At 48.7% G+C, this 27238-nt stretch overlaps 1 protein-coding gene and 1 long non-coding RNA gene across 10 annotated transcripts in view; one reads left to right on the top strand and one right to left on the bottom strand.

Moving 5' to 3' along the window:
- Positions 1-25078, bottom strand: part of ST6GAL1 (ST6 beta-galactoside alpha-2,6-sialyltransferase 1) — a 48628-nt gene extending 23550 nt beyond the window's left edge. For 3 of the 9 annotated variants that reach the window (XM_052803617.1, XM_052803611.1, XM_052803621.1), the window contains exons 1-3: positions 18058-18193; positions 16294-16418; positions 9094-9260 (exon numbers count right to left, since the gene is read on the bottom strand). Coding sequence is in view for 7 of the 9 variants with exons in the window: in XM_052803611.1 (XP_052659571.1) it covers positions 9094-9099 (6 nt within the window). In the remaining 2 variants the exon portion in view is untranslated. Of the gene's footprint in view, positions 1-9093; positions 9261-9624; positions 9648-16293; positions 16419-18057; positions 18194-24308; positions 24401-25058 lie in introns of those variants that run through there. The other 6 variants (XM_052803615.1, XM_052803612.1, XM_052803613.1 and 3 more) reach the window with 6 other exon arrangements.
- Positions 25079-25818: 740 nt separating this feature from the next.
- On the top strand, positions 25819-26728 carry LOC128149601 (uncharacterized). The gene is made up of 2 exons (XR_008237691.1): positions 25819-25885; positions 25995-26728. It is a non-coding gene; the product is annotated as an uncharacterized LOC128149601 (long non-coding RNA).
- Positions 26729-27238: the final 510 nt, after the last annotated feature.

The raw sequence follows: 27238 nt of genomic DNA, 5'->3' as shown, positions 1-27238 counted from the left end.
AATAAATACACTTTGTGCCAGCTGCAGCTACGCTACCCTTCAGGATAATATTTCTCTGACACCAGCCTTTCGCAGGCGGGTGCAATGTCTTTCCGTCTCCTCAAGGACAACGCAATAACTCTTTACAACTTGCTCAGAGAAGAATCTAATTCAATTTAACCTAAGACAGTGAAATAAACTTGCAGAACTGTGAATCTACCATTGCTAGTTTTCAGTCCAGCTGCGCTACTGAGATTTGGTTTTCCTCTTCATACCCAGAGCTCATCCCTGTTGGGGATGGCAGGGCTGGCACTCAAAAGCAGCGCTCCACCATGCCAACTTCACTGGAGGACAGAAGTAAAACACGAATTCTGGCCACCGACTTCAGAAAGCACTATTCAAACGGCTCTAAGTTAAGCAAAACACTTCTTGCATTACATTTAAAATAAACTGGTTTTCACTAAGAAATCCATACTTTATAATATGAGAGACATACAGATGTCAAGAGTGTTCATCATAAAGTATCAGGTGCTGAGAAAAAAAGGCAGGTCCCGACAGCAATGAAGAGAATATTAGAAAGGACACCCATTAGAGCCCATCAAAGCAAATAACTTTCAGAGAAATTGTAAGAAAAATTATTTAACAGGCACTTCAATTACTTGTCTGGCAAAAATCAAAATAGTTCCTTTCTACGCAAGGAACTTGAGGCAAGGAAGACAAACGGAAGCATCAAAATTACAGTTAACTGTTTTGTCTTTGACAGAAAAGGAGGCGGAAAAAACCATGTTACAATAATCAGATGTTTTTCCATAAACCAAAAATGCTTGCTTTCACTCTCCATAGCCATGGTGTTAGGTAAGCTAAATTGATACCGCTCTCACCATGCATCATCAGCTCCACTGGTTAAACCAAGACTGAAGTGATCAGAGGAAAGCCAGGTATAACTCAACACAAGCTGTCGAGGAAGCCCTGATCCAAGTTCAGTGTCAGGCTGCAGCAGAGCAGCCAAGGTAGCAGATAACACAGGAATCCATATACTCCAAAGTCCTGGATATCGCTCATTGTTGAAGCAGCATCCAGGTTCTCAGAAGTCAAAATATTTGCAGTAGCAGATGTCAAATACGCGCTTTGCCAAGGCATGTCAGCGAGTCACGTCCTTGCGCAGGAAGCTCACGGCATGGCTGGACTTCAGACGTTAGTAACGGCAAGTGCTGCTCTGTTTTTTAAACACAATTCTGATTTATTCATCTGGTAACACTATCCCCTTGTAGCATCATTTCAAACATATCTACTGTCAATAAGCCCACAAGAACATCGCCAGGGAAGTGACCTTGCCTGAATAAAATTCAATTTTATGAATCATAGGCAATATAAACATACAGCACAAATCTGGGTGCCTAGATGTATTTAAAGACATTTAAAGAGCTTAAGACACTCCTTCCCCCTCAAAGTTTCACATACGTATTTATAAAATCAGAAAACATTAATGAAACTTTCCTGAAAAAGCCTTCATTTAAAACCTCTTTGCTATTTTCTTCCCTCAGCATCCCCCCCCAGATGCTTAGGAAAGGAAAACAGGGTCAATGGTACCTCCTACCCAAACCCAAGACTATGTCCTTTGCTTAAGGATCCAGCACAGAGAACGCTTTGCAGGAGCAAACAGGTGCCTCTCAAAACGGCATGCGATGCCCACTCTTCAGTGGGGTGGAGGACCTGGCACAGCCTAGCACAGGCTCCAGCTATAAGCTCCCAAACAGAGCGTGCCATGCATCCGGCCGCTCCATGGTGCCAGAAAGAATTCCCTTTTTCTTCCCCACTTACACACCCTGACAGCATCCCAGTGTGGCTAAGGGCATGATATCAAGTGATCTGAAGTGCAACAAATCTACACAGTTGCTGGAGGTAGGAAAACACCACGCTTATGAAATTGAAACACATTTAAATTTTACTGAGGTTCAGAGAGGCAATAAAGGCCATTTTAGTGTCTCTCCACTCTAATATCTCCTACTCCAAGTATTTTTAGCATGCTTTTTCCTCTATCGGAAAACCACATGTAAAGCCTGAAAAGCACTACACAGCTCCTGTCCCCAAACACATCCCTCGCTTCCTATGGTCGGCACTTCAGAAATAAGTCCGGCAGCAGAGCTTGCAGATGGCAACTAGATGGATCCACCATGGATCTGAACCACACTCCTCCCCTTGAAGCAGGCTGCTCTCTCCCCCCTGGTATTTAAGGCCACAGAAACTTCATGCACGCGGGAGTCTGTGCCTCCACTTGTGAAGGATGGCAACCCGTTCTGCCAACCCCGTGGCACTGCCTTACTGGCGCGAGCAGACAGGTATAACTTGGTCACTACCCCCAGCAGCAACAGCTCCTGAAATCTGCAGGATATTGCTGTCCCGGGGTGTCACTAACGGTAGCCCACCTTCCCTGGGTTTGTGTAGTGCCAGGGGAGAAACACAGCCAGCCACCCTCCTGCTCGCTTGTGCCAGACACACCTGCGAGCAGCCTCTGAAAGCACTGCAGGCACACAAGTGCAAACAGCACAGGCTGAGCGTGCAAGCCTCGCACGCGGCACGACGGCATACCAGCTGAGCGTGCAGGGTTCGCTGCACAGCGCCGAACCAGGTGCACGAAACAGAGTGGCTGAGAAAGCAGAAAAAAAGTGAGACAACCCATGAATCTCAGCATAAATGTGTTTCTCATCAAAGCCAGGTAGCGACTTACAGCATGGAGGAAGAGATCTAGACAGACAATTCCAACAAACACGTAAGTTACTCCCTAAAGCAGTAAAGAAGGCCCCAGACAGTTTTGTATCTCCTCCATTCAATATTGGCTCTCGTACTGCTTTTAGCACAACACATTTCAGCAGTCTTAGAGAGCTCTTATATGACCTAAAAAAACTCTCTGAGCCTCCCAGAGGAATGAAAGATCCCTGTCTCCCCCCAGGACCAGCCAGCACTTCGCTAGAAGAAGGGAAGAGATACTGGAGGAGGGATGAAAGGGAGGAGGACGTTGCTGCCAAGAGCTCGACTCCTGCAGATGAGCACGCAGCTCTCTTCCCATCCACTCGGTGCCACCTGGCCATGAAGACACCAGACTACTTCTTTCGTGAAGGAAACTCCCCCCAAACACAGAAGTCGGACATCTGTCATGCCTAGGACAGATGGCTTCGGAAGAGGCCATTCTCAACCACCAATAATTTCCATCACTATTTACAACACTCCACTCCTCACCCCCACCTTGTTTTCTAAACATAACTGCTAAAAACAGAGTCGTTTCCTAGTACATAAGAGCTGGAGAGCCCTGAGATGAGCACACACGTAACAGCATTAATTCGCAGAGTTCATGCCGCAAGAGAAACCCCAGTTTATCTGTACTGCAATTCTTCTTTTTATAACATCACCAATTGGTCTGTTTAAATATTGAAGTTCTTCCAGCATTTCACCATATCAGTCAGCTCTGTCCTCAGGTCAGCCATTTCATAGCACTGCCAATCCCGACTTCATCTTCTTCACTAAGTAAATGCTAAAGGGAAGCTCAAAAAAGCACATGTAAAAAATCAGGGGGGCGGCAGGGGGTGCTTCTTTTTGTTGGGTCTCACCTGACTCGAACACTCTTTGATCAGGAACTGCTTCCCAGTATGGATGGAAACACAGTATGTGTGGAGGCAATCAGCAGGTCGGTTGGCTTCCATGGCGCAATCCTGACCCAAAGTTCATCACTGAAGTAGATGCCCTCAGCTTCAATGTTAATCAAATCTATGCTGCACTGCTCTCACTCAGGAGGCCTAACCCCCAAATCCACCCAATTCTTTCAAGTAACATCTCAACAGCCCAGACACAGAAGGCTAAAGTGCTTTGCTGGGGCTTCTCCCACCCCCAAAGAAGGGTACTGCGCCGCAGCATCAAACACTTGACATTTGGTGGAAACAAACCTTTACAAACCAGGCAGAAGGTGCAGAATACTGCAAAACTTGTCTCTGAGATGCGGCTGTGCAGCAAACACTATTTAGGGTCATCTCTTACAATAACGCGCCTCAATGAACCGCACAGGTAAGTGCAAGTGCCAAAACCATCCACATCCCAGCAGCAGATACACTTCTGTGCAGACAAGGAACCTGGTGAAATCCAGCCAAGATGTTCCACACGTGTGGTGGTGGCTGCCAGCTGCTGGGGGTGATTCACAGGACACCCCGGGGGGTGACATCATGCCTAACTGCTTTAGAGCAAGAATGGGATGTTTTCATTACAGCAGTGATCTCACATGCCATAGCATCCCGCACAGTGCTCAAGACTGCAAGGGTGATCTCATGCCACCTCTAGCACATGCTCAATTTATCTGAGACAAGGCCATTTCTTCCTGCTGCTCAACATCTGATCCAAGCTCGAAGTGGAAAAGCATTGGGCTTAAAGTCCACTGAACTTTAAACAAGCCTGACTTTTGATCTGGCTCAGATCAAGCTTTACGTTAGAAGTTACTCATTCCTTTTATTTAAACAAATCTGCCTACTTTTACTCCAGTACGCTTTTAAGGGACAAGTTTTTAAGTTTTTTATTTGGGAATGCCACCATAGTCTCGTGGGAGCTGATCCTAGGTGACCCTTCATCTCCACTTTCCTCCCTTTTCTTACTGAAGGGATCCTTACCAGCAGTGTACCTCACGCTCTGTTCCACCATCTCCCCTTCCATGTTCTCAGGAAGGGAGCTCGGCTGCTACCACACCATGCTTTAAGCTTGCACAGGCATCTGAAGGCAGTCCTGGCCATCCTGGGGTCTCTTGAGAGGAGGCACACAATTTCTTTTCCATCCTCAGGCCATCATACCAGTAGCCCCTGATGCAAAACTGGCAGAGAACCCCCAAGCCCTGGGTATGCTGGTTAGAGTATCTCCTCTCATGTAGAAGGAGCTGCAACGCTCCAATATCAAAGCAAAGAAAAACAACAGAGAAGCCTAGCAAAGCCCTCTCACACTATTTTGGGATTATTAATTTGCATTTCATTAGTCTTTTTGTTCTTTTTTTTTTTTTTTCTCCAAGAATCAGGCCAATTCAGCTAAGGTTCTTCTGCTTCCACTGAAATGTGTCTCTCTTTCCACAATATATAACAAATACATATATGTATGTACTTATATACCTATTCCCACCTATTTTTTAATTAGGTAATAATGCATTCAGGATACAATAAGAAATTGATATTGCTGAAATAATAGCTTTTTTGTAAGCTGCCCAACATGCATATAGGTCAGAGTTGTATGTCACCACGGGAAATTACTTTTACAAGCCGCCATCTTTGAATTTTTCTTCCTCCTTCTGAAGTTATTAAATATAGAAATCACTAGTTAAAAAAAGTGCACCAATCTGATGAGTATTTTCTGAAGTCTCTTAGGAACAATGATTTTCAATTTTTTTCCCCAAAGTACGGGGGTAAAAATTATAAGCCTGCCGCAGTTTTTAGGTTCCTCTCACTTTGGGTTGTGTATAAAGCCTCACCTTGTCTGGATCTCCGTAAGGCTTTATCTGTAGCCATCTCAAACAGGGTGGAGCATCACCACTTCAGAAATGAGCACACTTGCAGCTAACCTCCTGTACGCTTTTTGGGAGGTCTTTACAAGCTGGCCAAACATCACAGCTCTTTCAGAGATCTCAGCAGATTACCGCCCAAAGAGGTGAAAAACCATTTGTGTGAGAGCAGGGAAGCCGAGCGGAAATTTCCCACGCGCTTTGTCCAGAGGCACCAGCTCCCCTGAACTCTTTGACTTCGCCAGGGCACCGCTACTGCCAGGAGAGATGAAAGGGCTGTGCTCTGCATCGTCTGATCAAACATTCGCATGGCAGCACTGGTGGTTAGCGCTTGGCAAAACCGCTCCTCTGACTGCAGCGGTACTTAAAAGAGCTATTTTTAAGAGACCAAGGATGCACAGCACTGCGTGGAGCCAGGAGGAGGGCTGGAGATGGACACATATGCTACCCACGAGGAACTGGGTGCCTTCCTACTGTGTGTGCATCTCCACGACTCTCTCTTTCTTCCTGGGAAATCCTTCCTAAGGCCCTACATACCCCTGCCAGCATCGGCACCACACAAGGCGATGCCCTCATTTCTGTGGCCTTTCCCCACAGTGCAGTGGTAGGCAGCTGCCCTCCTGCCTTGGTGAGAGCTGTACACCCACGTCCAGCCCTCCTTCCACCCTCCACAAACCTTCCTTGTCGGAAGTCCTTCCCTGATCTGCATTTTTGGTCAGCTTTTCTCCCACCTCTCCCAGATCCCCTGCATGCAGTGCCTGTTCTTGGTGAGCAGAGGACACGAGCCCAGATGTTTCAGAGCTGGTGCAGGAGTCCCACAGGATGCTTCAAGTGTGAAGCAATGCCTGAGATGGGGGTCTTCTGCTGTAGTGTACTGCAGCGTGGACTTCATGCATATAAGATAGCAGAAGCCTTGAATATCCAGAAACAGGCTGATACCAGAGTGGCCACCAACAGCCAACTCCTGATAGACAAAGCTGCCCCAAACAGATAGCACTGGCGGAGCCATCTCTAAATCACATGAAAAACTACAGCAAAAACAAGCAGATGGGCTGGCACCGCACTTCAGCATCAAGTACACAGGATTAATTACTCTGTTAATCTTACACAATACAATTACATATGCATCATCCTATTATCATTACAGGGAACTGTGTTCTAGTACATGGTGCAAGGTTTTGCTGAGGGTGCTCCACTGGTCTGGACACCCACCTTGGAGAACCATTGCTAAACCTGGATACAACACACCGAAGCACATCCCTGTCCTTCTCTCCTCCGCCTTTGACCATCCAGACCTAACGTATCAACAGTCCCTCTCCTCCAACAGGCAGGCTCTACTCAGCCACAAGCCACTTTCTGAAGGAGCAGGGGTCAGAGGCTCCCACACAGCTACATGGAGCACTGAGGGGTAAAGCGAGTGTGTGCCTGTTTTTGGTTTTACTCCCCTATTTCAGATGTGCCCAAAGGAGGAAAAAGAAAAGGCCCTTTTCCATTTCAGATACTAACATATCAAACAGCGTAACTGCTGACAAGAGGGTTGGGCAGACTGAGAGATACAGGTCTTACAGACCAAATGTATCACTTTGCTGGTTTTCAAATATTCAACTCCCCCAGCAGCCTTTGCATATTACAAGCCAGGCCTAACCAGGCTGCCTAGTCTGAAACCGTATTTAGTAACAGAGAACTGGGTTTGGCTGTTCAACAGGAAGACTTCTGAGCATTTCAAAAGGGGCTAAAGATTTTGTCCTGGCACAAATGGAAGGTAACTCTTCAGTTCAGTGTTACCAAAACACATTAAGAGAAGGAATATCTCTGCACTAGAAGTGAACCTGTGCTTGAGAGGTTGGCTTGGCCTTAGATTTCAGCTGTCCCAAAGACTGGCATCCAACCATGGCCAAAATAATAGTAGTCATTCACTGCTGCAGATCTGTACTTTGCACAGGCACACAGAGCTGCCCCGTGCTCCCACACCTCCTGAGAGAGGACGACTCCCATGACTACACAAGATCCTGCTATATCACCAGCCCACCTGAGGTCACACCCCAAGACACATCTTTATCCAGCAAGCAGAGGACTTCCACAGAGGAACAAGGACAAAAAACAAAAGTAGTAGTTTTACAGGGGTGTTGCTCTATGGCTGACCTGCTTTTTTGATCCTCTATTCTATACCCAAATCCCACCTAACCAGAAGTTAAGCTGTCTCCAGCTTAGTTTCCTTCTTCCCTCATGAAAAAAACAGCTGCCAAAGATGCCCAAGGCAATGTGCCACACTTCCACTCGCCTACCTCCAGCAGTGTTACCACTCCTGCCAACACTCCCCAGGCCCCATACTGCTCCGTCTTGACATCCGTGCAAATTTTGGCTGCTCTCTGCCCTCTTTGGGGATGGAAATCCAGCAGCCCCCAGGTAGGCAGGCTGCTGGAGCTCTGCTACCCCAGCCCAAGCGTTTCAGTTTGCAATGCTAAAGGTAACACAACACTAGGAGGGAGAAGTGTTCCCTGGCCAGAAACAAAGAAACGGTGGTGCATTTTCCGTATTAAAGATTCAGGTTTTAAGCAGAGGAGAGGAGATTAGCATGTTTCCAGCAGAGGAGGAAGCAGGGAGCAACATCTGGCACTCTTGATGCCAGCAAGTTAAGGATTTAAAGAAGCAGCTATACAATGAGGTCCTCCCAAACCTTCTTCACACATGAAAACAGGCATAAACCCAGTACTTGTATTTGCAGTCACCTCTAAAAATGCCCCCTACCAAGTTAACTTTCCCATGCGCAAGAGAAAATGGAGGGGGTCCCAGCATCACCACCTTCCCCAGTCACTGCAATGGCTCAGGCTGCCCAAGAGTCTTGCTTTGCATGATCAAAACTTTATGGTGTACACTAATTGTATGCCAAATGGTAGCAGCATTCACACAACTATTGGACTAATCAGGCCCAAAGCTGAAGCACAGAGCTCTAGAATATTCAGTATGTGATACGGATCTTTTGGACTAGTTCGTCATCCCAGGCGGCAACTGCTGAAGGCTTGCAGCACTGCAATAAGGGGCAGGATGCTGGTGGAGAAGAGTGACAGAAAGGGAAAGTAGTGGCACCACCAACAAAAGCACTTCAGGCATGTTCAGCAGAGGTCAGCTGTGAAAGCAGCCAGCTAATTACTGTAACCTAGCACCACACCAGCAATATCACTTTCTAGAGGATTGGGGTTTCTGGGGAAAGCCCTAACTGAAATGAGCCCGCAGCACACATCTTATATTAATTTTATGCAAGTCAGAATAATCACTGGATCTTAGACATGTATCTCTGGAGCATAACCAGTACGTATCAACACCTACAAGGGCTCCCACAAGAAGCAGAATAAATGTTGCATTTTGCTTTAAGAGAAATATGGGATAGTTGCAAGGGGAATGGCAGAGAATGCTTCCCGTTTTCTTTACCGTCCTCCCAACTCCACATGCAACACGAGACAGCCCCAGCGCAAACAGCAGTGCCTCTGAATGTACGTGGCCTTGTCACGCCGACAGCAGCCGTGCTCTTGCTGCAGGCATGTGAACGGGAAAAGAGGGGCAGGGAAAAGAAGAGGAAGAGCCATGGTCATCACCTTCATCTCCAGGTTCCTTTGCTTTCCACAGCAGTTCCTCTCAAACCCTTCCAGGCAGAAGCAGATTGCCAGGTAAGATCTGTAGGAGATGCCACCACAGGGAGCACATCCGTGCTCTGCATGCAATTCTTCATACTCCCATCTCCCTCTTAATTGAGTTCTCTAGCCTAGGAAAGAAATTAAGGGGAAGATGTTAGACAGCCACATCAGACTGACCAGAAACCACCAGACTGGTGACTACAACCACCAGCTGGGACCATACCGCAAGTCAGCAGTGACATGGAAATGCCCAGAGCCTGCAGATGCTGCTGCACCCACACCATGGGCGAGGGAGTCCTGGGTAAGACCAACAACGAGCTGCCAACACCTTTAAATGTAACTTGTGCTCGAGTAAAACAGCACGCAGAGCCTTATTTTGAAGGCAAAATATGCTGGTGAAGACTTGCTGGCTGCAGATCTCCCCAGAGTCTAATGCCAGGAGCCAGGGTTGGGGAGAACTGGTAATGCCAAGATCAGGGCAGCAGATCTCACCCTCAGCACTGGGGTTCTGGGTCCCTAAGGAGATCTCAGCAATACAGCCTGTATAAATGCATGTGCAAAGCTCCTCCTGCGGATCCCTCTCCCTCTGAACCATTAATAGCAAAACCCACTGCCTACACTGATGCAACACAGCAGTGATGCACTGCACTTACCTGATGACCCTTGCTGGAAACACAAAAGAGCCTTTACAGAGTTTATTTTTCTAACCTCTCCCCTACTTCTAAAAGAAACTCAGCGTAACTGCAGCACATGTCCTAAAATCCTCTTAAATAAGATACTAATCACAAGACTGTTTAGCAAGTGAGAGCACATGGTCTGCTCGAAAAACACTGCCTCCCATAATTATCCTGCCCTGGGCAAGTTTCCAGTGTATGTGCATGGCCTGGCATATGTTTCACCCCTGAGTCCAGCAGCTCAGCTTTCTACTTTCAGCAGGGAACCCAAGTGCTCACAGCTTAAGGATTGGTCCTAATATGCTGACAGCCCAAATTACTGCCAGCTTGAACCATCCGAGGACTGTAACCCACTGCAGCACACGGTGGCAGGGGAGGGAAAGCAGTGTGAAAAAGGTAAGCTTGTGCTTTACAAATTTTGGGTCATGAGGAAAGGGAGGAAGATAGAAAAAAAGAGTGTGGTAAAAAGCAAGAAAGGAGGAAGACAGAAAAAAGAAGAGGAGTGCTGCTTGGTGCAAAGAAACACTGGCATGCAATGCCTTACCACAAGCGCTGAGGTCCCACCAGCGCCAGCCTGTGTAGGTTCTTGCCGGGTGAGAAAGAATGAAACTAAAACAACACTTGAGGGTTAGGTCAAAGGGGAGAAAACCAGAAGGAGATGGCTGCTAGACTGAAAAATACTTTACTTTGCTTCTCCCGGCCAGCAGCGGTACCTCGGCACAGCTGCAACCTTTGAGAGCCACCTCACCCAGCGAGGGATCAGCCATCACAGCAAGCAATTAGGGCAAGCCACCCTCGGGCGAGGAAACTTGGACAGGCAGACCACAGGACAGCTGTAATGCAGTACAGGAAGGCTGGTGAGTAATGGTGAGCCTAAGCCCCAGCACATTTACATGTCAGGTTAGGAAATCCCCAGCCAGCGAGCTCAGCAGCAGGATCCCCTTGACGCAGGCTGTGCTCACACCAGGCTTTGTGGCCTGCAGTAAGGGCACATTTAAGTTAGGGAAACGATACAAACAGGAGAGAAAAGGGATGCAGAGGAGCACAGGCGGTCAAGCAAGCCCTGCACACCCGTTGTCCAGCCACACAGCACTCCTTCAGGGACATCACTTTTAAAAATGTACGACAATCCACCTCTGACTCCCCACTCCCTGCCCAAGTCTGCCTTTATACGTGACTGAAAAGTGAACCCAGAGATGCCATCAAAGGCGTGCAGTTTCTGCCGTGACAGCGCCTGGAGCAGCCGCAGAGCTGGAAGAGGAAGCTGCCGGAGCTGCTCAGCTGTCCACCCACTCCCTCCCACTAACAGGGTGTGATGCTCAGAAATATTCACCAGCATCTCTGGGAGGTAAGAGGATCGAGGGGACATGCGCCCCTCACCACAGCAGGACAGTGAGATTGCCTGCTCAGGAGCACCTCTGGCAGCCCGGCTCCTTCCAGATGTGCACAAAGCCCATGTTGGGAGCCACCAGCTGCAGATGGGCAGTGTCCCTCAGCAGAGCTCGAATCCTCAGCAGTTGTCCTACAAGCCATGAGCACAGGAGTGATCAGGCCCCCTTGCCTTCTGGTCAAGCCCGAGTTTGACAAATTCGTCAACACAGTACTTCTACAGGGCAAGCATTTGCACCACCAGGAATACTAGCAGAGAGTTAATGGAAGAGAAGATACCTTGGAAGATGCCAAGGTTAAGTAAGGACCCCAAATTACCCCCTCACACACAACAATGTTGTAGAAATTATCATTAATTTATCATTAATTCTTCTTCCCTCCTCAGACAGAAGATCTGTATGAAAAGATACTGGAGGATGCTGGAGGTCCAGTACCAGCCCAGGTGAGTTTATCTGCCTAAAGGGAATTAATTAATACCCTAGTAACATCCAGGCTCCAGTGTGACAGGTATGTGCACTAACAGTCAGTAATCACAGATAGTGGGACCAGGAGGCAAGAGAAGGCAGCAAGCCTCCGTTATCGTTCAGCATCCCTCCCACTGGCAGCCAGCAGAGACTTATGGCTTATCTTCTTTCTCCAGGTGAGAAATTATTTCTCCTTCCCACCTTACCCAGCTGCAACATAACCAATTGCCTGACGGCTGCTTTGGCAGAGGAAAACCTCCTGCTGTCTGTGTTCTTGTAAACGAGATTGTATTTGTTTATTGCTTAATTGTTAATGCTGATTCATCCCAAAATTAGAAGTCTTGCCACCACAACTCTTCAACAACATAATAATCCAAACCCTGCCTGTCGGGTTAATTACAGTTAAATGGAAAAATCATTAAACCGCTGCAGAGCAGCGCACCATCAAGGAGGGCCTCCAGGCCAAGCAGCACAGCAGCTCCCTCTCACCAGCAGCCCAGAGCGGGTGCCAGCAGGGCCGGGAGGGCACCGACGCGTGCTGCCGCAGGGTGTCCTGATGGGGAGCAGGGACACAAATGCACGCCACCACTAGCAGAGACAGCTGCACCCCCTGGTCACGTCAGTCAGGTGAAGAGAAGATGCGAGGAACGAAGGAGCCTGGATAGGGCAGGTCTACCTGACGCAGGCGAGCGGGACGTGAAGCCCAGACAAGGGCTCAGCCGAGAACTCAAATGAGATGCTGAGGAGCTTCAGGCCAGGGCTGGTCCATGAAGACGACTAAGGCAAGGACCTGGAGGTGGGCTGGGAACAAGCTTGAGAAGAGGCAATGGCTGGAGCAATTACCTGCCTCTCGGGCCACTGACAGAGCCCACAGTTCCCCAGGTCACCAGTGCCAACCAGCCAACAAGTCCTCTCCACAAAACCAATCCTCCCCACCGATGGTCCACAGAGAGGACAATGTTTCATTACGACTGCCTGCTGATCACTCAAGTGGCAGAAGTCTGTGCAGTGGACGTAGGAGCACAGCCCCTGGCAGAACAGCCCTCTCCTCTCCCCACACATCAAAAAAGACATTATAATCCTGCACCTCGTTTTGTCACGGCGTACTTTCTTCACGCAGCAGAAGCATGTGCTGAAGCAAGGTTCTACCTGTTTGGGGTTTTTTTCACCAAATAAGTAAAAAAAAAAAAAAAAAAAAGGTGTAGTAAATAAGGCACAAAGGCCAGATAAAGTGCCACGAGAGAGGCAAATCAGCTGCCAGAGAGAAGTGATTCCTGCCTTGCTTCTGTTAGAGCTGCTATGAAACCAAACAAACATCTTAAAATAGAATTTTCACGTCCCTTATTGCCAGACCCTTGCAGAAGGTCGGACCCATGGGATGAGTTGTCAGCACCAGAACTGCATTTCACGGACATCAGAAATTATTAAGAGGAGTGAAGTCCTGGCAATCTCCCAGAAGAGCACCCAGAATTGGCTGGGTACCCTGTGTGTGCCCCATCTATGCAGAGATGCTTTCCAACAAACACATTGCAAACTGCAGATGCTCAGACATTTATGAGGAGCACCACAGAGAAGCATACTGGAGAACTTACGTTTCTGTCCTTGGGGCAGGGTTTAAGTGCACAACAAGTAAAGCACAGCCTCAAAGCAGGAAAAAAAAAAAAAAAAAGAAGAACCACAAATACACATCCGTTTTGCACAACGAGCAAGGCAGCATCAAGCCAAGAAGCAGCTGTGAAACCACGTAGTCAGAACCCGTAGCGCACACCCAAGTCAAATTTGGGCTGTGTAAGTAACTTAAACGCTATCCTGCCTTCTGAGAGCCTGGCTTTGCAACCCTTTTGTCTTGCTACTGAGACCCAGATTGACAGCTGAACAATTCTACAACGACACAGTAATACCTGATGAACCTGCCATTACTACAACATAAACTGTTGCATTTATACATAAATTTTTGACATGGCTGATGCTTCTAGTATACCACCTCTGCTACAAAATGGAACCTTCTTATAAATAAATTATAATAAAAAATAAAATCAAAGACATGAACATAGTCTGAGCTACAGGAATTCCATGAATTGCATTCATTTTCAGGGGACATAGCTTTGCTTGGTTTTGATGCTGTCAGCTTAAGAAGCTATCATTGACCCTTACTCAATTCAATTGCTTCACAATACTGCAGGAGAAAGACTTCAGACACCAACCACTGCTGAAGCTAAAGAAGCAGAAGGCAGCAGTTTCCAGTAGCAGTAGCACCGTACCAGCTACTAGGAAGACAGTTAACTCTATCCCAGCTGAAACCGGGACACAGGGGAAATACAAAAGTCCTTCCACTTTCATTAAAGACCCATTCCCCTTTATTAAAGCAAATTCTAGGACAAGCCTAGGGCTACTGCAGACCGCTGCAATTAATTCCAGTTACACACATAAGCTGGGTGGGCAGCTTGTGCTTAGGCAAAAGAACGAACATCATCTCAGAGCAACCGGTCTTTGCAAACACTGGAGAAATTCAACGGCACCACAGAGGACACAGAAACCCAAACAGCATCCTTTCTGCAGAAGAGAGGCTCAGCGGCCAAGAAAGCAGAGAGCAGTGAAGGCACTCAGGTGGTGCCTTCGGCAGAGATTTGGAGATCATGCAATCACCACTGCTAGACCTCAACTTCTGCTACCCAGAACAGTGTTACAGCCCTCAAGGGCAGCAACTGGAAATCCAGTTACTGATTGCTATCTTGGCCATACGCCTGGGGAAACACACACCTGAGTTGTGACATTATCAGGATATGCTAGCTAAGAAATCCCCCACTATCACACTGCCTTCCCGTGAACAGAGCTAGAAACTCGCCTAGCAAGTTCAGGCAGGACCTCCTGTTTCCCACGCTTCACCAGGACACAGTGCAGTAACAGAAACACAGCCAACCCACACAACAGCCATGGTTCAAGCAGGAACTACACCATGGCCATGAAGAAAGGTTACCTGTGCAAATTATGGCTAATCCGATCTCTCTCACCCAGCAGCAGCCTCACCCAGGCAATACCCCAGCAGGATCCTTTTTCCACACCTAGCAGCTTCGCAAAAGTTTCTCACCGCTTTCCCCAGACAAGGTACTGCAAGTGTGAACAACATTTCCATTTCAAACCCATCTTGCTTGAGAAAAAAAACTCAACTTCCTTGATCCCCCTCCCCAAACCAGAGCTGAAGAACTGCTTGTTTTCAGTGACCAACACCAAAGTAGCTTCTCCCAAGGCTTTTTTAAGGGGGTAGTTTTTGCAGCTCATCTGCTCTGAACCAGTACACCTACTTTTTGACACAAACATACAGCTAATAGTCTCCTGGTAACCAGCTATAAAAAATTTCATTAGAACTACTGATAATACCAGCAGCTAAATTCAGTTTGGAGAAAAATAAGAAATGTTAACTACAGAGAAGAGAGGTAGAATGTATCTGGACATTTGGAGGGGTTTGTTGGGGTTTTTTTGTTTGTTTTTTTGTGGTGGGTTTTTTTTTTTTTTTCAATTCTAGAGTTTGTTTTCATGAAACCTAAAAGAAAGCAAGCAAAGGATGTGGGGGGGGCTCAAAGATGCCCAAGGACCAGAGAGACCCAAAGCCCTCTGAGAGATGGCTCCTTAGGAACAAGCCCTGCTATTACCTGGCAGGAGCTGAGAGGGGCTAGAAGGAGCAACACTGGCAAGGGGAGAAGGTTTCTTGGAGTGTATGGTTAGCCAGGCATTTGGTCAAGGCAAAAGGCGTGCAGATCGGGTGTTCTGGGCATGCCTGCAAGGTGTTCTTTAGGCTGCTGATCTAAGAAACACTTTATAACAACAGAAAGATTGCGACACACAGCATTAGAACACACAATAGCCTGCGGGGCAATCTCAGAGGGGGAGAAGGAGGACATGATTACCTTCTTGCCCAGCCTGAGTGTTTCTAATACTTTAGAAAAGCAGCCAGCGATAGAAAAAGCCAGCCACGAAAACCCCACCACCAGCGCAGCCTATGGTTACTGAAATCCTGGCAGGTGAGCTTAGGGCAGAAAGGGTGGGCCAGGCTCTCCAAAAGTCATCGTCACCACCCCGCAGCCCCCGGGTGCCAGCTGGCCGAGAACAGCACGTGTTGGGGCTGCACGCTTAGGGGACACGGGGGGCTGGCAACATGCTTGCAGCTGCTCCCTCCACTGGCTGGGAGCCCCGTGTAGTGATTACTCACACCCCAGGTTTGTTTTCTTCCAGATCAGAGAGTTACGGCGACCAGGGGAGATCCACATGGTGGAAGCTGGGAAGAAAGACCTGAGACCTCCTGACAGCAGTGATTGGTTTTATCTGCTCAGCCGCCGATCAGACCACCGCCGAGGTGCTGAGAAGGCTGAGTGCTGCCCGATGGGCGGTCTAAGAGTCCGCTTAAAACCCTGCCAACGGTGGAGCTGAGCCACGAGCAGAAGCAGCTGTGATAGAGCCAGCCCTTTCCTGCCCCTGCTCCTGCAACCTCAGAGGCAGCCACCCCACTGCCGCGCCGACCTGCTTCGGTGCATGCGTGGCGGGACGTGACATTCATGCCTGAGAACGCTTCACAGCTGCGAAACGCTGGCACCATTGAGATGATGCTTAAGCACAAAATTAAGCATTTGAAATATTACCTGCAGGGTTTTACTTGCTGTCCTCACCCAGCGAAAAACCTCAGCTTGGAGGTTGCGAAGGAATAGTGGGGGGAAAAAGGCATTTCTGCAATACTTCAAAAAAAGTCAGGCTTCCAGAGTGTTGTCTGCATGGAGACAGATGGGAAAAATCAAGCCAAATTAATGGCAGGTATGAATTTTAAAAGTATAAGTTAATATGCGTTAATGACCTTGGTACACCCTCACATCTGTAGCTACAGTAAGCCCAAATTTCCTTCATTTCCATTCACTGCCAGCATGAACTAAACTACATTTAATTAAGAGTGTCCACACTGAAGTTTGACACCATTCCTGACATCAAATTTTACAAGCAATCCTTAATTAACCTTTCTGAATTTTTCTCCTTGGATTGCAAGTATATGATCAACTATCCATCTAATTAAACAATCAGTTAATATCTAATAAAATATTTATCCAGTTGCACTCCCCTAATAACGAGGAAAATGTAACCTTAGAACACGTAGTTCACTGAAATGCATCACTGTTGTCCATCTGAAAGAGATGGGTGTTTTGCAAAGTGATGTTTCCAAAATTGAGAGCGGAAAGGCAGAAGGGAGCTATGCCACACTTGAAAATTAACTTGATTTTTACCCCAGGTGCAGACTTGAAGGAGTTCCCCTCGATTTTTAAAAATGCACTTCTAACCACATTTGAAATTGGTGAGCCGCATCCACAGGACCTAAAATATTCCCAGTCCACACCCACGCTACATTATAAAAGAATAAAATAGAAGACAGCAAGTAGTGACTGCTCTGAAAACCAGCAGATAAATCTAAAGAAAATGAGATTCCTTCCATGCAGCTCCCCCACCTCTCTGCACTTTTCAGATCCCTCTGTTAAAAGCAGGCAGCCTTGCTGCCAGTTCGGCATAGTCAGCACAGCAGCGGTCCATGGACACAACCACATGGGGCCACCGCTCAACGCCAAGTCTCCATCACCTTTTCAGACTCCTCAATCCATAGGTGAGCTCTCATTTTGCCAGATTCCAGACAGCTGTTCTTTAAACACACATTAAATGAAATTTGAAGAGCCTGAAAATGCCAACGATCCCTCAGTCCCCACTTTGTATCATGAGCAGAAAGCCTGACTAACCCATCGCACAAATCATTCTTGAATTTAAGTGTCCTTCCAGCATCGCTCTTCCTTCTTTTCCAGCTGGGCACTCTCGCATCTCTCAAAATACCCTTTCATGTTACAGGCACAAGCAACATCTATTTCTGTCGATCCCATTTTTGCCTTTGGGAATCCCCCTGCCGCCAATACTAAAATACATCCTTGGGACTATTTCCTTCATCTCTGCTCCTGATTCCTTCAGCCTGAATCCCATCTCTGTTCCACTAAAACCTGCCACTGCAGTCTTTGTTGGAGGTAACTCACCGCATGTCACTTACTGGAGCAGAGGTTCCCCTCTATGATGTGTTTCATTCAGAAAGGTGCAAGGCAGCTTCCTAAGCAGAGTTACAGACTCCATCAAATACATGCTATCAAGCTCTGGAAGGAATTTGCTAAGGCACAACCGGTCGCTCTTTTATGATCTTCCCAGGAAAGCTCTGCTCTTTCATGGACACAAGCATTTGTGAAAAGTGGAACTTCAAGATTGCAAGAACCGCTGTTAATAGGAAACAAACTTCAAATTGAGTGACACAGTTATCTGGATGAGAGCAAAATCCATCCAGCACCTTCCAGACTCTCATAAAACACATACAGTATTTCAGTCAGACTCACCCATGAAAAATCAGCACAAGAGGAGCCAGAACACGACATTTCCACCTCTGCTCCGTTTCTGCTAATGGACCTCACTTACAAAGTGCCCGACTCCACAACAATTCTTTACACTGAATCTCTGCTGGAGAAATAAGAGCTGTGTGGAGTATTAATATAAATGTATAAAAAAATGTAAACAAAACTATATATAGTTTGATCCCAACAATTATAATCTTGTACATCCAAACCTCTTATTTCCTTAAGGCCCCTTGCAAGCACAAAGAATGGCAGGATTACAGCCGAGTCATAGGGATAAGGAAGAAATAACAGTGATTATCCATCCCTGGACCAAAGTAAAATCTTTAAGTTATGCAGAACTATACCTTGGGGGAAGGAGAAAAAAACCAAACCCCAACCAAATAAACAAACATAACATCCCAACTTAGCTAACAAAGGATCACACTCAAATTTTCAGTCTTGCTAGGCAATGCAACTCATGGCATGAAGGTATCTTCTCTGTGCAGAGAAAATTTTGATTTATTTATTTAAAATACAAACTAATTGCTTTCAAGATGCTCTGTGCCCAAGCCACTCTGTTCAGAAGGCACAGGGAGCTCTACACTACCCCTCCGCTTGCAGCGTTTCCTGAGGATTCTGTCCTACAAACAAATTTAGAAGAAACAAAAAACTCATTTCTCTGGTATTGTGAGTTAAATGTTATTTCAAGATAAAAAGCAGCTCGATATGAGTCATCTGCAGGGGGAAACCATGACCACAGATCTCTTTTAGTACCCAGGAGATCCATTTTAGAAAGTAGCTATCATTGCAAGATTGTCACAGCAATTCCTATTGTCATCCCATCCCATTGGGTGTCAACGCACTCTTCCCACAGACTAGGGTCTCTGCTGGCACACGCAGGGTATTTGCAGAAAATCCAGTGAACGCAGCCAGGCTGATTTGAACCCCGTTGATTTTCTAAACAGCAAATGCTATATTACAAAGATACAAAGGGCAAGCCATAATGCATATTAAAAACATTAATCACTGCTGTCAACAACTTCTATTTTTCTGCAAAATTTTACAGTTGAAAATGCAAACTGCTTCATCTATCGTAAGTGGGAATGGATGCAATATTTATGAAGGGAGCACTAGCTTGTTTCCAGTTTCTCTCACCCCCAGGAATCCCAGGCACAAGCCCAGGCTCCGTGACAAACATGCCTGCCAGTTCCGCGGGAGCTGTTGAACGAAGATCAGTATGCAACGTACAGACAGATAGACTGGTATCCTGTGCTGGATGCGTTTAGGTTCTCTGCTTCCTCCAGCAGCACAGAGGTACGTAGTACCAGCAAGCGGCTTCGCTCAGTTAATTTTCAGTAGCTGCCAGTTCGCAGAGGAAACACCCATCAGGAGCACATAGAAATGTCAGCACAGTCTGGCAAAGAGCTCTCTTCTTCTGCCTGTACGGACGTACCATTCCCAGGCAAAGGCATCTGGGGCACAGGAATAAATGCAAAAAAGCGGAGGCCTCCCTGTCCTTCAGCATCCTGTTGGTAAAAGGGGGGGATGTTCTGGGCAATGTTTCTTTTTTAAATAAAGATCTCACAAACTGACCTTTTCTGAGCTACTAGAAGAAGAATAAGCAAGATACTGTGTTGCAGCTTTCTGCACAATCTTTGTTTGTGAACAGAGGTTGTGGTAACTTGCGAGCAACAGATCATGAGCAAATATTTAAAATCATCAGATGACTTGCTGGCAGAGCTGTAAGTTCAGAGACACCCCAAGCCAAGCACCCAAGGCAGAAGCTCAGCAGGCAGCTTCCAAACGCTGCTGAGGGACCAGCAAACCCGAGCTAAGCAAAGGCACAACTTGGGACCTGCTGAGACAAAAAACTAGCGGACAGACCTCCTACGTTGCACAGAGGTGCTCAGCCACGCAGCCCTGTTAGTAGTTTCGCAGATGAGCTCCTAGCAGCTCATGGGATCAAATTAGATTTCATACGCAAGATCTGCAGGTGAACATGCTGCCATACACACACTCCACTTGAAAGGACCTTTACCAACCCTGGCACCAGTGAACACACCAAGAAGCACATGTGCAGTCTACTCCTACACGTTGGGAAGCACACGTGCACTAGTACATGCACTTCTTGTTGCTTCCCAGTGTCCTGCAAACTAAGGGATTTATCTTGCAGAGCTGAAATCGTAACAATGGGTAGGAATGGGCTTAAGTGCAGCCTTAAAACAGCTAAGTCACTGGTTCGCAGACCCAGTTCTGGACCCTCCTTTTTATCATCGTTCACCTCATTACTCCAGGAATCAGAAGGAAAACTTGCCTGCGAGTGGAATAAGCAGACATGCATTCGCATCAGTACCATCAGTGAACCTTAGGGAGGGGTTTTACGGAGGAAGCTTTGGGTTCACAATTCGCTAAAGGCTGAACTGCAGTGCACGTTTCAGAAAGGCAACAGACCTTGATTTTTATCTAAAAGCAAGTGGCTCAAATATGTAAGTTTTTCCAAGGTTTTTAATCACAGAAGTGATGAGAGCATCTGCTAACAATGATTCCTGCTGGCTAGACATCTAGGAGCACTTTATACTGAAAGCATCTCATTTCATCTTCTAGTTTTTTTAATCAGCACAATTATAATTAAAAGACCTATAATTCAAAGGAACCACTTATATTTCATACTTCATAGACAAGTTACCAGTCAAGCAGCACAGACTTCAAGCACATCTGAAGTCACCAGGAATTTTAGTCAATCTGTACGTAATCTCAAGGAAAACGTTCTCCAAACACAAAGATCTCCAGCAGTTGGGCCACCTTACAGTCAGAAACAAAGCCCTTCGTCAGTGAAGCAGTTACAGCAAAAGCTGTAATATGTAGGTCAGCAATGTAAGAAGGGCTATGGTTAAGACAAAGTATCAGATTGATTCATAATGCTCTTTGATTGCTAATCCTGTGCAGAATTGTGATTTAGATCACTCTAGCAAAATCTGAGGGCTATGGAAAACATCCATGCATTTCATAAAAGATCATCAAAATGATTCTGTCAGATCTTTTATCGTGATCTTTATGAATGTCGAGTTGAGAACAGGAAAATGACATTTTCACCAAGGGCTGCACGTGCTGCTGAGCCTCTCCTGTGGAAAGGGAGGAGGACCATGACTCTGCTGCATCGTTTCTGCCCTTTCAAAAGCTGCCAATGCAACAGATCAAGCAGGTCAGGAGAAGCACAGGAGGTGGAAGAATTTGAGTTCTAACATTTCTTCCGTGCCAGCCAGACTGAGAGCAAAGGGCAGGACAACCTGATGTGGATTTCGGCCAGCACCCATTATCATCCTCCGCTTCCTCCAGCCTGGAGCAACGCAGAAGCAAGGAGAGACGTGTGCTTCCCTAGTGTCTGTGGTTAAGATGCCTGCGTGGGCAGCGTCATGCACACACTATCTTCGGCAAAGAGCTGCCCTTCAGTGGGTCACCTATGCTCTGACAGAGGCAGGCAGGGAAATAAGCCTCTGAATATACAGTAATCTGCTTCTGCAGCCGAGTTCCTCTTGCACCACGGTCTCAAGGACAGAGTTAAAGATAAGAAACATTACTGGCTGCGACTGCTTTGCCATTCATTAGATCACCCCTGGCCATCTCGTAGTGGCACCTCTCATTCTGCCCATGCATTTCCAGCTTCTGCGACACAGGCATCTGCCAGCAATTGCTTCAAATCAAGATTTAAGTACTTGCCTATTTTGTTCCTAGAAAACTAGGTCTTGGTGAACGACGATGCACCTCCATTTCTGCAGTTTGGTTTTAACCAAGTTACAGAATATTTGCAAACAGTAGCCACCAGAGCAAGCAGCCTGCTTATCAAAGCCTCATCAACAAACATTTGTTTGCGCAGGAATTGCATAGAGACGATCATGTATTCCTCCTGTTTTCTGAAATTTAACCTCACATTGGCTGTCAGCAAGAGATGCATACACGCCCAGCTGAGCACTGCAGCACCACCGATAAAGTGGCAGCTCACTGCACGGGGTGTCGATCTCCGTTTCAGGCCAGTCACTGCTTTTGCCAGAGGCACACGTTTAGGCAGAGGACCCCACGATATACCCACAAAGCCCACACTAAGTCACCGCTGCTGCGTATGAATGCAGCCCAAGACAGAGCTCCTTCCACAGTATTTTGCCCACCTAAGGGAAGCGACCATAAAACTAAGGAAAGAAAGCCAGTGGATAGATTTATCTGGAGCCAAGACGCAGCCCCGCGAGGCTGTCCTGTCCTCAACACCCACGGCAGCTGTGCCAGAGCTCCCCAAGCACACACACCGCGGCACCACGGAGCTGCTCGTCTCTGCAGCACCATCACCTCCAGCAGCAGCAAACCGATTTATTAGCTATGCCAGAAGAAAACGGATGATTTGTCTAGACTCAGCACTTGCATCACCTCCAAACCAGCGGCTTATGCTGAGGCAAGGAGATGGGCTGCCCAGAGCAGAGGAGACCTGGATAAAGGCTGCCTGCCCTCAGAGGTCCCTGTGCCTGCTGACTCCAGCCCCCCAAAGCCCTCACCCTCCAACAGCAAAAGCTGCAGCTAATAGGAAAGGTTTGCCTCATTAGATGCTCTTGGCCTCTGTCCCAGGGGCCTTCTGGGGAAGATTTTTCCTGGGAATATTCTTCCTCCCAGGGAACATTCAGCATCACTCAAGACTATACGAACTCCTCAGTTACTCAAAGCTTCACTTAAACCTTCTCTGACACCGTGACCCAGGCAAAAGGGCATGGTTATGAAGTGCAAGGCATGTGTGCTTGTTACCTTAGCCTGTCCTGGACCCCAGCAGATGAGGACAGCTCTCCAAGACGTGCGACTAAGGGCAATAACTAGGTTTTGCAGCAAAAGCTGGGGACAGAAAGCTGCCTTCTTCCCACTCGGTAACACACTTTAGGTAAGCCTGTCCCACGCTGCTGGGGTCTCCTTCCACTGACTCCCTTCCGAGAGCAGGAGGATGGCGCAGGCGTGCATCATGGTGCTCCCACACATTTAAGGTTATCCCAGCTCAGGAAAATCATTCTGCAATCCTTTGTGTAAGCAGGGTTATAAAATCCTGTTAGATTAGCTACCAACCTTTTAGGCAAGTGCAGTCCAGTGAGCATGCCGCTAAGGAAGGAGTTGTACATTGCAAGTTAGATTCATTCCTCACACATTAACAAGCAGCTCTGGTTTCTCACTCCCTCACAGCCAAGAAAATTTCCTGCTACACCCAGCTGCCCCGCAACGGCACCTTTTCCCTCTCAGATTATTTTTGTTTTGATGCTGTCAGTGATTAGATCCAGTTGCAGCACGCAGTTATGGAAACATCATCAAGCGGCAGCAGTTTCCATTCCTTCACCTCCCTGGGTCCCCTTCCACCGCCCCAATTTGCGGGGGGCTTGTAAATACAACAACTGATATTTGCCCCGAAAGAAAACACTAGTGCATGGCAACACAGAAAACATGTTAAACATTATTCTTCCTCTGCAGTCTGACCTGCTCTCAGCTATTAAACCGCATCTAGCTACTTCTAAAATTACTTGCAGCGTATACCCCTTGCCACAACTCGTCAGTCCGTGTGGACTGACCCGCGCCAGCAAGGATCAGTTACATTCAGACGAGAGTAAGCAGAAATACGAAGAGAGGAAGGGGCTGGAGGCACAGGGTACGTTTTTCGTTGGCATTATCTGCCACGGATGCCCCCGCCCGACCTCCCTCGGTGCCGGCACGGGGCAGGCTCCGCGGCCAGGATCGACCGGGTTTTCTGCCGGCGAAGCCCCGCCGAGCGGCGCCGGCGCCGGGACCGGGACCGGGGCCGGGGCCGGGGCCGAGGCCCCGCCGCTTCCCGCCCCTGCCCCGGGAGAGCAGCCCGGGCAGCGGCCGGGGCGCGGGGGCGGTGTCCGGCCGAGGCAGGGGGGACGAGCAGCCCGGGCAGTCACGGCCATAAACAGCTACCGCTTAAGAGTTTATCTTTATGGGGTTATACGGATAAAAATAACAATAATCATAAGAGAAATTAATAAAGTTACGCCGCAGCTGAGCTGGCACTTGTCAATGAAGGCAGCGCCCCGCGCCGCTCACTCGAGACCGCCCGCCGCTCGTAGGTCTCCCCCCGCGCCGGAGCCGCCCCCCGTCCCGGCCGCGCCGAGACCCCCGAGCGGCCGCGGGGCCGGGCTGGGGGCGGCGCGGCCCTTCCCGCCCTCCCGCGGCACCTGCGCCCCGGCCCCGCCGCCGCCTCCCGCTCCGTCACTCACCGCCGTCCAGCGCCGCCGCCCGCCTTTGTTGCCGCCGCGACCGAGGCATTTAAGCCTCGCTCCCCCGCGCGGCGCTGTGCCGAGGCGGGGCGGAGGGGGGGGGGCCGCGGCCGGGGCCGCCGCCGCGGGGGGGGGGGGGGGGGAGGCGCTGCCAGCCCGGCTGCCTCCGGCGGGGACGGGGCAAGCGCCCCCCGCGCCCCCGCCGCCCCCCGGCGGGCGCTGCCCGCAGCCGCCGCCCCTGGAAAGGAGCGAGGTGAGGGGTGTTGGGCGGTGAACGGTACCGGGGGGGGCTGGCGCCGGTCAGAAGCTCAGGGCGGCTGCTTTCTTGGAAAGAAGCAGGCATTCAGAGCAGGGCAGCGGCGCCGCATCCTCCTCCTCCTCCTCCTCCTCCCGCCATGGCAGAGCTGCGGAGGAGAGCAACGGCTGCCCGTGACCAGCAGCCCCCGAGCCTTCCCGCGGGGTGCCTCCTCGCCCGCACCTGCCTCCCCATCCCCCGCCGTAACGGGGGCGTCCTTGCCCCGGGAAGCCGTTAACGAGGCTGCAGCGCGACCGGTGCCACCGTTGAGACCGGACACTGTTCTGACGGAGGAGCGCGCCAGGGGAGAGGGTCTTGCTCGGCTGTCGTACTTGCCTGGGAGAAAGTTTCCCCATCCCCCTGCAGAAACCCTTGGGCGGGAGCACACACCGCCCTTCGCTGCCCGCCTGCCTTTGGGGAGGTTTTTTCTGGAAACACACAAAAAGCGATCGTACCCCTATTATAAACACCGAGACTGGCTCCAGCAAAGCTGCCATCTATCTCGATCACTACAGCCTTCTTTTGAATATACAATGGAGATGTATCAATACTTCATTAGCAAGGCGCAGGCAGCTTCCCCCAGCACCTTATTTCACTGCCACCCCCGGGAGAGCCATCCGGCCCACGGCTCCGTCGGGGCCAGCCCCAGCACCCGTGCGTGCCAGTGGTGCAGGGAGCGTGCCTGAGGGCCGCCCGCAGCACCGAAAATGGGGCTCACAGCTACTTTCCGGCTTAAACTAGTTTCAGGCTTTTAACCACTTTCGGCCTCTTCTATTTCTTTGTCAAACACGCAAGCACGAGCAGGGATCAGTGCGTGCAAATACATTTTGCCAAGTTACACACTAATTAGGCTCCAGGCAAGCTAACATGATTAGTGTTATCATAAAAGCTTGAACTCTGGAACAGGAGAGACCCTGGCCACACAAGCCAAAACAAGGGTCCTGCTTAAATCGGCACCATTCCCCATTGGGGGGCAATCAGGGCTGCAGGACACGGTACACTGTACTTGCCCTGGCTGCTGCACTTCCACTGCTCAACTGGAAAGAGCAAGCAAACTGTTTCTGGGGTGTATCCATGGTTTTCCACCTTGAAAGGAGTCAGCTTCTGGTCTGGGGTCACATCCTACAAGTTTGTGTCCAAATTTGGCATCTCACTCTGCATTACTCCCACCTCAGCAGCAGCTGGTGTTCCCGGGCACATGGACCTCTCCACTCCCACCGGAGTAAGGTCTTCCCAAGGGCTCTCTGACATCAAAGATGAAACATCTGCAAGGACACATAAAGTATTTTGAAGTAAACCCCCAGAAAATTGAAATAACCCCCCAGAAAAGAATTAACCTGCAGCGCTCTTGCAGAATGCAGGTTCACGTTGCAACACTGTGCTCTCCTCAGGTGCTCCCGCTACGGCTGGTACCAGTCTGAGCCAGGCACCTGGAGGAGAATCGAAGGGGGATACATGGCTTTTGTGTGCGATGCAGCCGAGTGCTGGTGCCTCTCCCTGGCTGCAGAGGGGCTGGATAGGGTGCTTCCTGCAAGCAGTTTGATGCACTGCTCGGGAGCATCAGGGAAGCAGAGCCTGCTTGCCTGGGCAAGGGTGGGGCACGGGGCTCAGATCCTGGCCGGGTTTCCATAGGGCACCCCATGCCTGTCCTGCTTTTGGCTGCGATAGAGTTAATTTTCTTCTTGTAGCTGGTATAGTGTTATGTTTTGGATTTAGTAGGAGAAGAATGTTGATAACATACTGATGTTTTCAGTGAGTATAAACACGACTTAGCAACAAGTCAAGGATTTTTCAGCTTCTCATGCCCAACCAACCAGAAGGCTGGAGGGGCACAAGAAGTTGGGAGGGGACACAGCCAGGACAGCTGACCCAAACTGGCCAAAGGGATATTCCATACCATGTGATGTCATGCCCAGTATATAAACCTGGGGGGAGTTGGCCTGGGGAGATTGCTGCTTGGAAACTAACTGGGCATCGGTCAGCAAGTGGTGAGCAATTGCATTGTGCATCACTTGTTTTGTATATTCCAATTCTTGTATTATTATTGTCATTTTATTACTATTATTGTTATTATCATTATTATTATTTTCTTCCTTTCTGTCCTATTAAAGTGTCTTTATCTCAACCCACAAGTTTTACTTTTTTTCTAATTCTCTCCCTCATCCCACTGGGTGGGGGGGGAGTGAGCGAGCGGCTGCGTGGTGCCTAGTTGCTGGCTGGGGTTAAACCACAACAGTGCCCTTCAGGACCCTTGGCCGAGAGCGCTGTTCTTGGAGCACGAGCACTGGAGCTAGGGTTTCACAGCAGGCAGACACTTTCCTGCATAGGCAAAATGGTTTAGGGCACTTCCCAGCATTGAAAAGCTGGTTAAACCTTACATATACGCTGAACCTGAAGGCAGATGAGTTCCCGCAGCTCTTTTGAGTAGGGACATAAGTGAGATGGGCAGCTGGCCAGCCCACATTTACCACTAATTGTGTTATGTTTATGTGCATGTTTGCTCAGAAAGGTCTTAGCCTAGGCTGAGATCCTTCACTGAGCATCTTCCCAGTCCTTTTGCACTTGGACTGCGTGGAGGTAGCTACCTGCTGTCAGTGCAAGGAGCTGGACAAAAGCCTCCTGCCCTCCTACCCCT

Source organism: Harpia harpyja, chromosome 12 (genome assembly GCF_026419915.1).
Source record: "Harpia harpyja isolate bHarHar1 chromosome 12, bHarHar1 primary haplotype, whole genome shotgun sequence".
Lineage (NCBI taxonomy): Eukaryota > Metazoa > Chordata > Aves > Accipitriformes > Accipitridae > Harpia > Harpia harpyja.
Note: the sequence above shows the minus strand (reverse complement) of the source record. Positions and strands in the feature narration are given on the sequence as shown.